Genomic DNA, 13,281 nt, shown 5'->3' with positions numbered 1-13,281 from the left:
AGCGGCCCAAAAAAATAGCAAAAAAAAAGACAAAAAAAAAAAGGGAATCAAGACAGAGTTCTGGTTTACCCTTTTATGCCTTGGGAAAGCACCAAACAGATCAGGTCCAGTATTTATCAGCAAAAACTAACATAGCATAAAAGCACAAGCTTGATGATACTGCTGCTTAAAACTGACTTTGAAAGAGGCAAAGGTGAAAGGGTCGAAGAAGGAAAAAGAGTAAAAAGATAGTATATCCACTGTTTGAATATCCTCCCTAACTTGAAAATTACAAGAAAATCACAACTATATGGACCCTCGTAGGGAATGTGTTAGTATGTATAATAGAGTTTTCCAGATAATGGAAAGATGAACAGGCAAATAAATTGGATTTGGATGTAAACTAAGAATGAATAGGTTCTAAATGAGGGCACCAAGGAGCTCCCTATGAATAAAACCCCATGTGCTTTAGGTAGATTTGTAACATATTTTAGCTTCTCAAAATTCTATAGGCATAGTGAATGGTTGTTTTCATTTGCTTGGTGGGTAACATTACCAAAAATTGCTTTGTGGCATACAGAGAAGTTAGGGTGTAAGAATTCAGATAGCACTGCTCCTTAGATTGTAATTCTTTAATGTCCAATTCAGAATTTGAACTCGTCAAACCATATTGAAAAAAATGATATAGTATATTAACTTGCATACTAGCGTAATGCTTTAAGACTTAGCTCTAAAATCAAATGTCGGTTCAAATCCTCACTCCTCCACTTACTGTGTGATCTTAGGCAAGTAAACTCCCTGTCCTTCAGCTTCCTCAGGTCTAAAATGGCATTAACGATCATAGCTGCTAAATGTGGTCTTGTGAAGATGAAGTGACTTTTGACACATAAAATGACTGGAAAAATGCCTAGCACATACAAGTGTTCATATAAGTATATAATTATTATTTATTAAATCATTATTTTATATAAAATGATTAGAATATAATTACATGAAATTTGGTAACAAACTAATAAAGAAAATCAGTAATAATGTTCACTAAGTACACAGACCTTAAGTGAAGGGTAAAGGTAAAAAAGACAAACTATAAATTATGTAAAGTTCTTAGGTCCAAACATCTTCAATGACACAAATATTAAGTTAATGTTCTTTTATAAGGTAGACGGAAAAGTAAACACTACATCACTTGGTGATAATCCTTAATCTGCATGGAATCTGGAAGCAGGATATATATCTATATTATATTTCTCTTAGAATTCACCAGTCATCATTACTTCTTTCTTCATTCTATAGATTATATCAAATAACTCTCTAAAATGGAAGAAGCCCAAAGCCAAAGTTTAGAGGAAGACTTTGAAGGACAGGCCACACATACAGGTAAGCAAAGTTAAAAGAAAAAAAAAATCATTAAATTAAAATAAGTCTGGAGATCTTTAATGTTCTTATTGTTGCTCTTCAGTATGAAATTTAAGTAGTACCTTTGAATGGTTTGATTGAATCATCTAAAATATGTGACGGGATAAATTAATGTGAAATAAAATATTGTTAGAGTAGTTTTACTTAGATGTCAAAGAATGAGAATTATTCTAAGTATGAAAATTTCCTACTGCTCACACCAAAAAACCTCTCTATCTATATTATAATTAAGCTACTTTTGTTTCTCCTAATTTCCCCCACTATGGATTTTCTTTGCAAGTGCAAACAATAACAACTGTAGACCAAGAGATACATAAATAGAGTTTTTAATTTTAATTTTTTGAATCTGAAAAAATAAAGAAAATAAAAATAAATTCTTAAAGTGCATTTCAATATTCTTCCAGAAGATCTAAAGCTTCAATTCATTTCATCTAAAGTTTGTTATCTTAATCTGTTAAATTGTGTGTGGCTGCCTATATGCCACTACTAAGAGTTTAAAAGTCAAATTGTATGGCTTAAATTTTAAAATCCAAGTTTCTTTTAACTATATTAAATCTCATTCGAGTTATACTTCCCTCTCTCTTTTAATAATACGAATTGAGGCCTTTAAACTTAACCAGGAGTCTGAATGAATTCATGTGTACCAAACAAAATGCATGAAAACTAATTTCATAATATCAGTGCTTAGAATACCTTTTAAGTATGTCTCAAAACCAAGAAACCATAAAGAAAGACTGATAAATTAAGCTGTAGAAACGAGGGAAGAGAGAAGGAAGGACGAGAGGAAGGAAGGAAGGGATCGAGGGAGGGAGGAAAGAAGGAAGGAACGAAAAGGGGAGGAGAGAGGGGAGGGAAAGAAACTCTGCTGTCTGGTAAAAGTCCAGGAACAACAACAACAACAAAAACCATTTCACAAATTGAGGAAAACTTTTGCAGCTAATTAACATTGAGTTGACTTCCTAAAATATACTAAAAGCTCCTATAAGAGTTCCCTTGTGGAGCAGCAGGTTAAGGATCCAGCATTGTCACTGCATTGGCTCAGACTGTTGCCATGGCACGAGTTTGATCCCTGGTCTGGGAACTTCCAATGCCACAGGCACAGCCAAAAAATATAAAAAATTAAAAAAAATAAAACTCCTACAAATCGGTAAGAAAAAAACCAACCATCAAATGGAGAAATGGGAAAAGCAGAAGACACATATTTAGAAAAAAAAATTGCAGTGGCATTTACAAAGTTAGAACTATCCAGTAAGATATATTTTTTTTCACACAGTTTTTAAAAGTAAAAAAGTTTAATATCACACTTTTGAAAGAGTCATAGTCATACATTACTGCTAGGAGTGTAAATTGGTACAACCTCTTTAAAGGCAGTTTAGCAATATCAAAATTAGACATGAATATGCTTTTTGACAAAGCAATTTTACTACCATAACCTGTACGCAGACCTGCAAAAGGATGGGCAGGGTTCTCCACTCAGAATCTTATGTCAGAGAAAAAAATTTGGAAGCAATCATGTACAACAATAAGAAAATGTTTAAGCAAATTAATATTGACACAGTAGAATATTACGCTTCCATTTTTTAAAAAGGATGTTTATGCATGTGAAAAAAATCTCTGAGATATTTTATGAAGTTAATAAGAGAAGTGTGATAATACACTACCATTGATTTTAAAAAAAGGGAAAAAAGATTCTTTTTCTATACACATAAACACATGCTATATATTTTGTAAGTGCAGAAACATTCTTGCAGAACTGAGACTGTACAAGTAAACAGAAAATCAACTGCCTGAATATAATTAATATAAATTCACATTAAAATTGTATATTATTATTACATAAATTAAAAATATGAGAAAATATGTGGGAGAGAGAATAGATCTACATACATAATATAAATTTTTTTCTGTCTTTTGTCTTTCTAGGGCCATATTCATGGCATATGGAGGTTCCCAGACTAGGGGTCAAATCGGAGCTGTAGCTGCTGGCCTACACCACAGCCACAGCAATGCTGGATCCTTAACCCACTAAGCAAGGCCGTGGATTGAACCCACGTCCTCATGGATACTAGCTGCGTTCATTAACCACTGAGCCATGACAGGAACTCCTGTAATACAAATATTAAAGGTATGATGTGGCTAAGCTTTAGTGAAGGATATTTAAAATTGCATATTTTCAAGAATTTAGACTTCTTCTAAGCACTGTTACTATTTATCAGGGCAACCAAACATCAGCGTTCCAGTTGGATCATCCTTGATTTAATTAATTTTATTAAATCTGCAAATTCTATCCTTTCTATATTTGCAAAAGATTCTTAGAATCTTAGAATGAACTGAATGGTTATATAATAATTTTCTTAAAACCATTTTAATTTGTGAATTGAAGTCAGGCCTCTTTCTTACTGGCTGTCTTTTAAAGTACTTTTGTTATTACTGTTCTCTGGATCTTGATAACCTTTCAATTTGCTTCCTCTAAAATCCTAGTTTCCTTTGTTAAACAGTGTGGTGCCAAGTTCAGTTTACCGCTGAAGCTTCTTTTTTGTTTAATAAAAGTACTGTTTCTCTAAAATTCTAGTTTCCTTTCTATACTCTTAACTTTTTAGAGTGTAGAAAGGAATACTTCAAATTTTGCCAATAGTTCAAAGTGCATGATTTGCATTTTCATTAACAGAGATACTATAGAAAAATTCTTGGTCAAAACCCATTTAATGTGGGAGAATATTTTTCTAAACAGAGCAGGGAGAAATTTCTAGTCCAAATAAGATACTTTTTTTTTTTTTGTCTTTTTGCTATTTCTTTGGGCCGCTTCCACGGCATATGGAGGTTCCCAGGCTAGGGGTCCAATCGGAGCTGTAGCCACCGGTCTACGCCAGAGCCACAGCAATGCAGGATCTGAGCCACCGGTCTACGCCAGAGCCACAGCAATGCAGGATCTGAGCAACCTACACCACAGCTCACGGCAACGCCAGATCGTTAACCCACTGAGCAAGCGCAGGGACCGAACCCGCAACCTCATGGTTCCTAGTCAGATTCGTTAACCACTGCGCCACGACGGGAACTCCAAGATATTTTTTTCTAACACAGAAGACAACGCGTCTATTTTCATGGCAATATTTACAGAAATATCAATTGTGTCGATAGTCCTTTTGAATATAAAAGGAAACAAATTTTTTTCTATTTTATGCCAGGACCCAAAGGAGTAATAAATGACTGGAGAAAGTTTAAATTAGAAAGTGAAGACAGCGATTCATTCCCACCTAGCAAGAAGGACATTCTCAGAAAAATGTCTTCTCCTCAGAGCAGAGATGACAAAGATTCAAAAGAAAGACTGAGCAGGAAGGTAAGATAAGAAGAAATCAATAATAAATCATCTACAATGTGTTTTTAGTCTAAATGACTCTACTGAATCACTTTAGAAGTATTATAAAATACAGCTATATTTCAAAAATATTTATTACAGTATTTTTTCATTAGAAAAAAAGGGAAATGCAGTACATGCCTAAGAAGTTATCCCATTCTAAGAAATATGTGGCAACTGTTAAAAGAATAATTTACTAAAAAAAAAAAAAAAGAATAATTTACAAATACATGAGCTGACTTGGAGGTAGTTCCACAACATGAGACAGCAAGATGCTCAGAATTTTAAGTTACATGATCCCATTCTCTAGAGCAGTGGAAAACAAACACTGTGTATGTTTTTATGACTATAGGAGCATGTATGTAGAAACGTATGGAAAGACACTCACCAAACTGACAATGCTGGTTAATTGGAAGAATGGGATTGGTTGAATCTTAACTTCTTCTTTCCATTTTTTAAAAAGTCCATTTTTCTAGCTGTATTTTTTTAAAATTCTCATTTATTTCTTTTTCTTTTCTTTTTTCTTTTTCTTTTTTTTTTTTTTTTAGGGCCGCACCCACAGCATATGGAAGTTCCTAGGCTAGGGACTGAATCAGAGCTGCCACAGCAATGCCAGATCCAAGCCACATCTGCGACCTACACTACAGCTCACTGCACCACCAGATCCCTAACCCACTGAGTGGGGCCAGGGATCGAACCCTCATCCTCATAGATGCTAGTCGGGTTCATTACCACTGAGCCACATGGGCGCTCCCATTATTTCTTATTCTATAGTGTTCATCATACATACATAAAGTGACACATGAAAAGATGATCGCTAAAATTTTGATGGAGATTATATTATAGTATCACAATGGTGAATTTCAGTATCCATTACTACCTTCCTTTAGCTTTCAGCTCATTTTTGAATCTTTATAATTAGAATATACTATTTATATAAAAAACAACCATATTAATACCAATAAAAGAAACCATGAAGTAATTTTCAGTCTGGGAAAATATCACTTTAGTGGTTTATCTCCAAACCAGCCAATATGAGTTACTGTACATTTATTCTCAACAGACAGTCTGTGTATCAGAAATATTCTTGGTTTCAGGCTTCTGGCCATTGTAAAAATCTTCAAGTCTAAGATCTTGTTTTCAGATCTTGGTTCCTTCACTAAGTCACTATGTGATGTAGATGAGAAAACTGAATTTTCCCATCTGAGGAACTGTAACAATACCTCCTCCACTTCCCTTAAAGGGATGTGAAGAGAAAATAAATGATCAAGTGTTTTGAAACACATAAAATGTTACACAAATGTGAGATTATAATGATTGAAAATGTTGTAGTAAGGTTAAGCTTTAGAAATGTATCTGAATGCCTAAATCTCTTTTTGTCTGAATATGTAAATAGAACAAGTTCTCCAAAGAATGCTCAAATGCATATATAAATCAGTATTTATGCGGTTCAGCCTGTTAAATTAACAGAACTATGGTAGCAACTTAAAAAATATATGAAACATTTTAAAATGTTCAGGGTTAAAACAAATTAAGTTGGAATGATAATTTTAAAGCAGAAAAAAATAATATGATAAGAAAATGAATGAGGACATTAGAAAAACAAATATAGGAGGAAGAAACAAGTGACGGAACTATTGAAAGCACCAGATACTTCTACTTAATCTTAATATATTCTGTAACAAAAACCTACCTCATGGGTTTGCATGAGGGTTAAGAAAAATAATCTATGTAAATTGTCTAAGACATAGAAGATTTTCCATAAATTTGGGAATCATCCAACTTCCATGGTTCTGGAATGCACCACATCTCTTAATCATTCTATGTCCCATAATCATTCCTTTATAGCACATGTGTGTGTGTGTGTGTATGGCTCGCACAGCATTACCCTTACAGATTCTGATTCAGTAGATCTGGACTGGCATCTCCAAATTTGCATTTTCCAGAACTTCTCAGTTGCTGCTGCTGGTCTTCTGGCTAATCTGATGCACTCCAAGTAACTGTAAAAGCTGTCTTTCTTGAATTCTACCCTACATATTCCACACCAAATCAGTAAATGTTAAGATATAATCCTTTTATCAACTTTATGAAGAAGAGATACTTAATTTCAAAGGCATTTGCTGTGGACGCATTTAAATGCTTGTACAGGCACTTATCACGTGTGTGTGTGTGTGTGTACATACACCTGGATGAAAGTCACTCTAGAGTAGATCTCGGTTTTCTTCATTCAAAGTAGCACACTTGTTTGTTTTTCCTTTTTTTTTTTTTTCCTTCTTAGGGCCACACCCACGGCATATGGAGCTTCCCAGGCTACGGGCTGAATTGGAGCTACAGCTGTGGGCCTATGCCACAGCCACAGCAACGTCAGATCCAAGACGCATCTGTGACCTACACCACAGCTCATGGCAACACCAGATCCTTAACCCACTGAGGGAGGCCAGGGATTGAACCTGCAACCTCATGGTTCCTAGTCAGATTCATTTCCGCTGTGCTACGACGGCAACTCCCTAAAGTGTCACATTTCTGACTGAGAGGATGACCATCTCACAGCTCAACTATACTCAGAAATACTTACGCATGCACTTAATTATGAAATAACTACAATTTGCCAGCACTAAGAAAATACTGGAGGGTGAGGAATGACAGAAATAAAATGCCTGCCCCTGAACAGTATAAAAGTTAGAAAAACTAATATTAAACAGCTAAACAAATAAATACATAATACAATATCAGGCAGTTCTTATTGCTATGAAAAAATAAATCTGCATAAGGAATAGAAAGTGTGGGGAAGGGACTCTTTTAGGTAGAGTAATCAAAAAAGGTGACATTGGAATAAATGAGGTGAAGGAGAAGGCCACCTCAGGAGAATGGGCTTAGTATGCATAAAGAATATAAATTTCTGACTGAATGATCTCTGGCATTTCTTTCATCTATTCCCAGATGAGCGTTCAAGAATATGAACTAATCCACCAAGACAAAGAAGATGAAAACTGCCTTCGTAAATACCGTAGACAGTGTATGCAGGATATGCACCAGAAGCTGAGTTTTGGGCCTAGATATGGGTTTGTGTATGAGCTGGAATCCGGGGAGCAATTCCTGGAGACCATTGAAAAGGAGCAGAAAATCACCACAATTGTTGTTCACATTTATGAAGATGGCATTAAGGGGTGTGATGCCCTAAACAGTAGCTTAACATGCCTTGCAGCTGAATACCCAATGGTCAAGTTTTGTAAAATAAAAGCTTCTAACACAGGTGCTGGGGACCGTTTTTCCTCAGATGTCCTCCCCACACTGCTCGTCTACAAAGGTGGGGAACTCATAAGCAATTTTATTAGTGTTGCCGAACAGTTTGCTGAAGAATTTTTTACTGGGGATGTGGAGTCATTTCTAAACGAATATGGGTTATTGCCTGAAAAAGAGATACATGTCATAGAGCAGACCACCATGGAAGAAGATATGGAATGAAGATTCATTATGTCAGTATCTCAAGTCTCCTGTAAGTACTGAGCATTGATTTGGGTAGTATTCATATTTCTTTAAAGAATACACAGTATACCCATGGCTGTTCTAATTTTTAAAAAATACCAGATTGATACTAAAACTATATGGTTAGCATTTTTTCAGTATTAGCTACTCAAATTGATATAATACTTTACTACAAAACGTAGTCTTCAGAAAAGAGGATATGGATAATATTGCGAGAGTTTTTAAAAATTCCTTTCGAGTTGTATTTAGCTTTTTTCTCCTTGTTTCCTTGGTATTATTATTGGGGTCTTCAAATTACATTGTTAATTATAATTTTGCTTGTGTAATAATAATAAAGCCTCATAAGGAAATACATTTTCTATTTGCAGTCTATTCTTTATCAAATGTTACATTATCAAGGTCCTAAAAACATTACATAACCCAAAATACAAAAATTATCATTCAGTAAGATAGCTTATATCCCAACCAAACTAATACACAAGAAACTCAGAAATACTGTATCACATTAAAATTGTAAAAAAAAATTAAATTAAAAAAAGCATTTGTTAAAAATAGTTTCAGAGGTTCTAGGAAAAAAGGCAGAGTAGAAGTAAGATCTTTGTATCCTTCAGACAATAGAATAATATTTAGTGGTAGCAATAATTACAACTATCATTTATTGATTGCCTTTTATTATCATTTCTAATACTTAATCACAATTCTACACATAGATAATATTACTCCCATTGCATAAATGATGATGCTGAAATTCAGAGAAGTAGAAGTTCTACTTCCATTTCCCTTAAACACATTTGGAAAATTCTCCTCCTACACAAACACATGGAAAAGCAAAATAAAATAAATAAAATTTGAAAAATGTTTTTAAACACATGAATGGGCTGAAGAGCAAGATAAGAAATCTTCCAGGTGTCTGAATCAGAATGGAATATAACAATGAGTGAGAGCTGAAGTGATATGGCCTATCACTGAAGATATGGTGCTTGATAAGTAACCAAAAATGGGCTCCCAGTGACAAGTGTGCTTAAAAGAAGTTTGCACATTTTCTTCTGGTGAACCAATGTTGAAATCAGACATTTGTCACAAATTCTAGTCTCCACTCGCCTAAATGACTATTTTATAGTGTCTCTTCTTTCATTAAACCTATTTTACACTTTACCTCCAAGCCAAACACTTCGTTTCATCCATACTTCATTGAGAAATGAGAAATTATCAGATGATCACTGCCTCATCTTTTCATCACCAATCTACAAATGTGCACTTGCCTGTGAACACTGTTTCCAGCGATATTAAATGGAAAAAGTTCATGCGGATATCTAAGGCCGATTGATCAAACTGCTGTGGATCCCATCCTCACTCACACAGTAATTTCTTTTCTCCTGCAATTACTTCCCCTCTATCTGCATTATCTATTTCTCATTTTCTCCATGTTGTACTACTCATATTGACTTATAAATGAGTTTTTTGATTGTCCACTATTTTTAAAATGCCAACTACAATTTAAAGTTTCCAACTATCCCTTACTTCTCTAATTTGCTTTACAATCATGTCTCTCGAAAGAAGTATCTTAATTGTATCATCTTTACTGCTCATTTCCAATTTTTTCATCCTACTCCAATCAGGCCTTTGTCTAAAGCACTCTAGTTACAGTTGTAGTTATCCTGTCAAAATTAAGTTTATTCCTTATAAATCTCATTGTAAGAATAAATCTGACTTCATACTGAGTCTGTTTCTTTAACTTTTGTATTCTATTGCTTTTGCTGCAAATTAATCACTAAAAGAAAGTTGCCTATCACCTGCAATATACAGGATAGCCCATTCTCAAATCTCTGACCTTGAAAGGTTTCACTTTCCCACTTATATAGAGATAAAAATTTGCAGAACAAAAAATAACATTTGCCTTGTTGGAGGTTTATGGGAACACTGACCAGACCTGCATGGACAGCTGTGAGAACAAAATATTCCAGCACCAAGAAGTTTGCAACAATCAACCAATCAATCTGATGGCTTTCAGAATAAAGTCACTATTCTTTGCCACAACAACTTGTCTCTCCATTTACCAGCCTGTCGTGCATCGAGCAGTATGAGCTTGGACTTGGTAGTGTTATTTCCTATTTTAGTCTATCTCCTATCAGCACATATAAGAGCTGACCACCTCTCCTCTTTTTAAGTCACTTCTTTTGGCTTCTTTGAAAACACATTGTGCTTCTATTCTACTGACTCTTCCTTGTAAGTCTCCTTCTCTAACTTCTCTAACACTCACCCTAGGTAATCCCTTCCTGGCCATAGTCTTAAATACCATTTATATTCAGACTGCTTTCAAAGCCAAATTTCCAGCTCTACCTCTCTCCTAGACCCTAAAAGCCTATGTCTCAACTGGAGGAAGTAAAGAAAAGAGGAAAAGAAGAAAGGGAAGGGAAAAGAAGGTTTGCAAATGTAGTAGATACTAATAATACAAAGGTGGTTGAGACAGAATTCCTAACTATGACCAGCTTACATTGACCTGTCCCTAATATACAGTTGCTGCAATAGGTAGTTTCTGTTCGTGAATCCAAAATTCCATTTTCTTATTCTTCTTTGTAAATTATGAAAGGCATTCTAAATACCCTATGGTCTATTTCCAAATTAATGAATGCCAGATATACCACATGGATGAAAAGTGCTAGAAGGGAGACTGAAGGGTAATCATGTTTACAATGAGGAGCTTTTAAAAAATCGTTCCGCATGTTTTCTCCTATCAAGTATTGCTAATGAATTTATTAATTCCTTACAAAGTTAGGGAATTACTTTCCAGTTAGGGAATTACTGGACTTAATAACCAGAGCAAAAAATAGGTTCCTTATATTTATAATTTAAAAACTCCTCAGTGGAACAGCTGTTTTAGGTTGATATTGATTCCATGGAGTTAATACATAAGATGATAGCAAGGCTGTGGGGAAGGATAGTCAAACTTGTATCTCAAAAGAGACCAATATTTTAAGAATAAAGCGTAAGTTCTTTTCAATCACCAGTCATTACTGACTATAGTGTAGTATAGTTTGGTAGTGCAGAGGAAGAAAAGCATAGCTTAATGCTGAAAGAAGACTCGCACCTATGGATAAGAAGAATAAAAATGAGTGCTTTGAAAGTTTTCTGTTCAATGAAAGCTTTACTCTTGTAAGAAATAACCCACTGTGCATTAATTTGAAATGAGAGCTAGCAAGCTTAAGCAGGACTAAACCCTGGAATGTATTTAACCCATAATTGCCAAAACAAAAGTAACTAGGTGGCACCTATGCAAAGGGAGTAGTGATGATAGCAACCACAATCAAAATAAGCACTCAGTGACTAATAGATGCCAGAGTGAAGCTTTGATGGTAACACTCATCAGGAAGAGTCAGACAAAAGGCAGGATTTGACTAGAATATCTGAAACCTGCTGCTGCAGAAATCCTGGATTACCAACTCCCCTCATGTAAACACTTAATCTGCTATGAAATTTGACAGGAGGAGAGGAAGAGATTGTTTTCGTCTCAGCAAAAGAATGAAGTTTTAAATGTAAAGGTTTAAAATGTCATAACATGTCTCATAACAAACCACCCAAATAATAACTGGAATAGACGTGAAGGAAAAGCCAAGAGTGTTGTAAAATAACAGGAAAATCTTTAGGGAAGAGCAAAATTATCTTAGAAAATGAATAGCTTATACATTAGTTAACAAAATGTATTGATAAGGTACAATGTGCCATGCAATGCCCTTGACTTTAGTAAGGTCAAGGTAAAGAAAACATTTAAACAAGCACATGACAAATGCATCTACATTTGTATCTAAATCTGTCTGTATTAGTAGTGGCAGTTAATATCCTGAGCACATTGGTGCCAGAGTCCCTAGGTTTGAATCTACTCACTAATCTACTCACTAATTCTGTGATCTCGGGCAAGTTAGTTAGCCTCTTTGTACCTGTTTCTTCATCTGTAAAATTAGGATAATAATAGCACATTGGGTTGTTATGAGAAAAAATGAGTAAATCATGTCAACAACTTAGTTCCATTGCCTAAAAAGCATTACTCAATATTAGCTATCATTGTTATTATTACTAGTAGCTAAATGTGAAGTAAAATGGTAATACAATACATAAAAATAAGATCTTAAAGATATGCTTACATAAATAGAAACTAATTTATAAAGAAGTTGGAATGTGATTATCTATCTCAAACACATCCTCACATTTCTCTATATAAGGACCTTACTTTAAAAATCTGTACATTTGAATTGAAAAAAATCCTTTAAAACTGCCATTTTAATTAATGACTAATATAAATTAAATTGGTTTTGAAAACAAAGTGCAAAACAAACACTGACACACAAATAAGAAAGAAATCTTGGAATTTTGAGAAGTTTTATAATGAATTTATTCCAGAATATAATTGCGTCCATAACTTAACTGCTCAAATATATCTAGGAAGCTATTATCTCATAATGAAAATCTGATCTGTTTTTCTTTTCTCTCTTTTTCAAATATTCTTCGTATGTCCAACACATCCAAGGAATTATATTAGATAATAGAGGGGTGGTGATTAAAATGGGTAAGATATAGTCGCTCCTTTTCAAGGGACTTACAATTAGGAGCACACATTTCTGAAATTTAAAAAGATGAGTATTTTTATTTGATTTCTTCCTGTTTGAAGTCTTATATTCTGGAATCCAGCTGATACCGAATCTCAGTGACAAAACTGTCACCACTCATCCCCCTCTGACTAGCTAACACATTGACATAACTATTCAGTTCCTCCTCTTTCTGTCACTGCTAACTTCCTTTTTGAAATCTTTAATCTCAATATATCATTCTCTGATTACAGCCACCTACCTCTCCAGCTCTATCAATCTTTTACTCTCAATTCACATTCTTTAAGACCACCAATTTCTCTAACTTACCTTTCTAACATTATCTCCATTCTCATGGTTTCTATCCTTCCCACATAGCCTAGACACTTGGTGGATAACATCAATCACCTTTCTGGTAACACACTATATTTCATCCCCTTATTCTTTCAAAGCACTTCTCTTCTA

At 34.5% G+C, this 13,281-nt stretch overlaps 1 protein-coding gene across 1 annotated transcript; it reads left to right on the top strand.

Moving 5' to 3' along the window:
• Positions 1 to 1,295: 1,295 nt before the first annotated feature.
• PDC (phosducin) lies at positions 1,296 to 11,642 on the top strand. Its single transcript, XM_003130382.5, has 3 exons — positions 1,296 to 1,356; positions 4,581 to 4,732; positions 7,691 to 11,642. Exons 1-3 carry the CDS (start codon positions 1,296 to 1,298, stop codon positions 8,213 to 8,215), a joined length of 738 nt encoding a protein of 245 aa, XP_003130430.1. The 3' UTR covers positions 8,216 to 11,642.
• Positions 11,643 to 13,281: the final 1,639 nt, after the last annotated feature.

The sequence above is a fragment of the Sus scrofa genome, chromosome 9 (genome assembly GCF_054392235.1).
Source record: "Sus scrofa isolate SSC_HxYL_T2T_F1_AM1 chromosome 9, Sscrofa_HxYL_maternal_Yorkshire_Landrace_v2.0, whole genome shotgun sequence".
Taxonomy (NCBI): Eukaryota; Metazoa; Chordata; class Mammalia; order Artiodactyla; family Suidae; genus Sus; species Sus scrofa.
This window is presented reverse-complemented; position numbering and strand designations above follow the sequence as displayed.

Excerpts from the sequence above, each read along its gene's own strand:
- PDC (XM_003130382.5), top strand. The coding sequence starts at position 1,296 with ATGGAAGAAGCCCAAAGCCAAAGTTTAGAGGAAGACTTTGAAGGACAG. Across the intron at positions 1,357-4,580 it reads AGGACAGGCCACACATACAG|GACCCAAAGGAGTAATAAAT; the intron begins GTAAGCAAAGTT and ends ATTTTATGCCAG. Across the intron at positions 4,733-7,690 it reads AAGAAAGACTGAGCAGGAAG|ATGAGCGTTCAAGAATATGA; the intron begins GTAAGATAAGAA and ends ATCTATTCCCAG.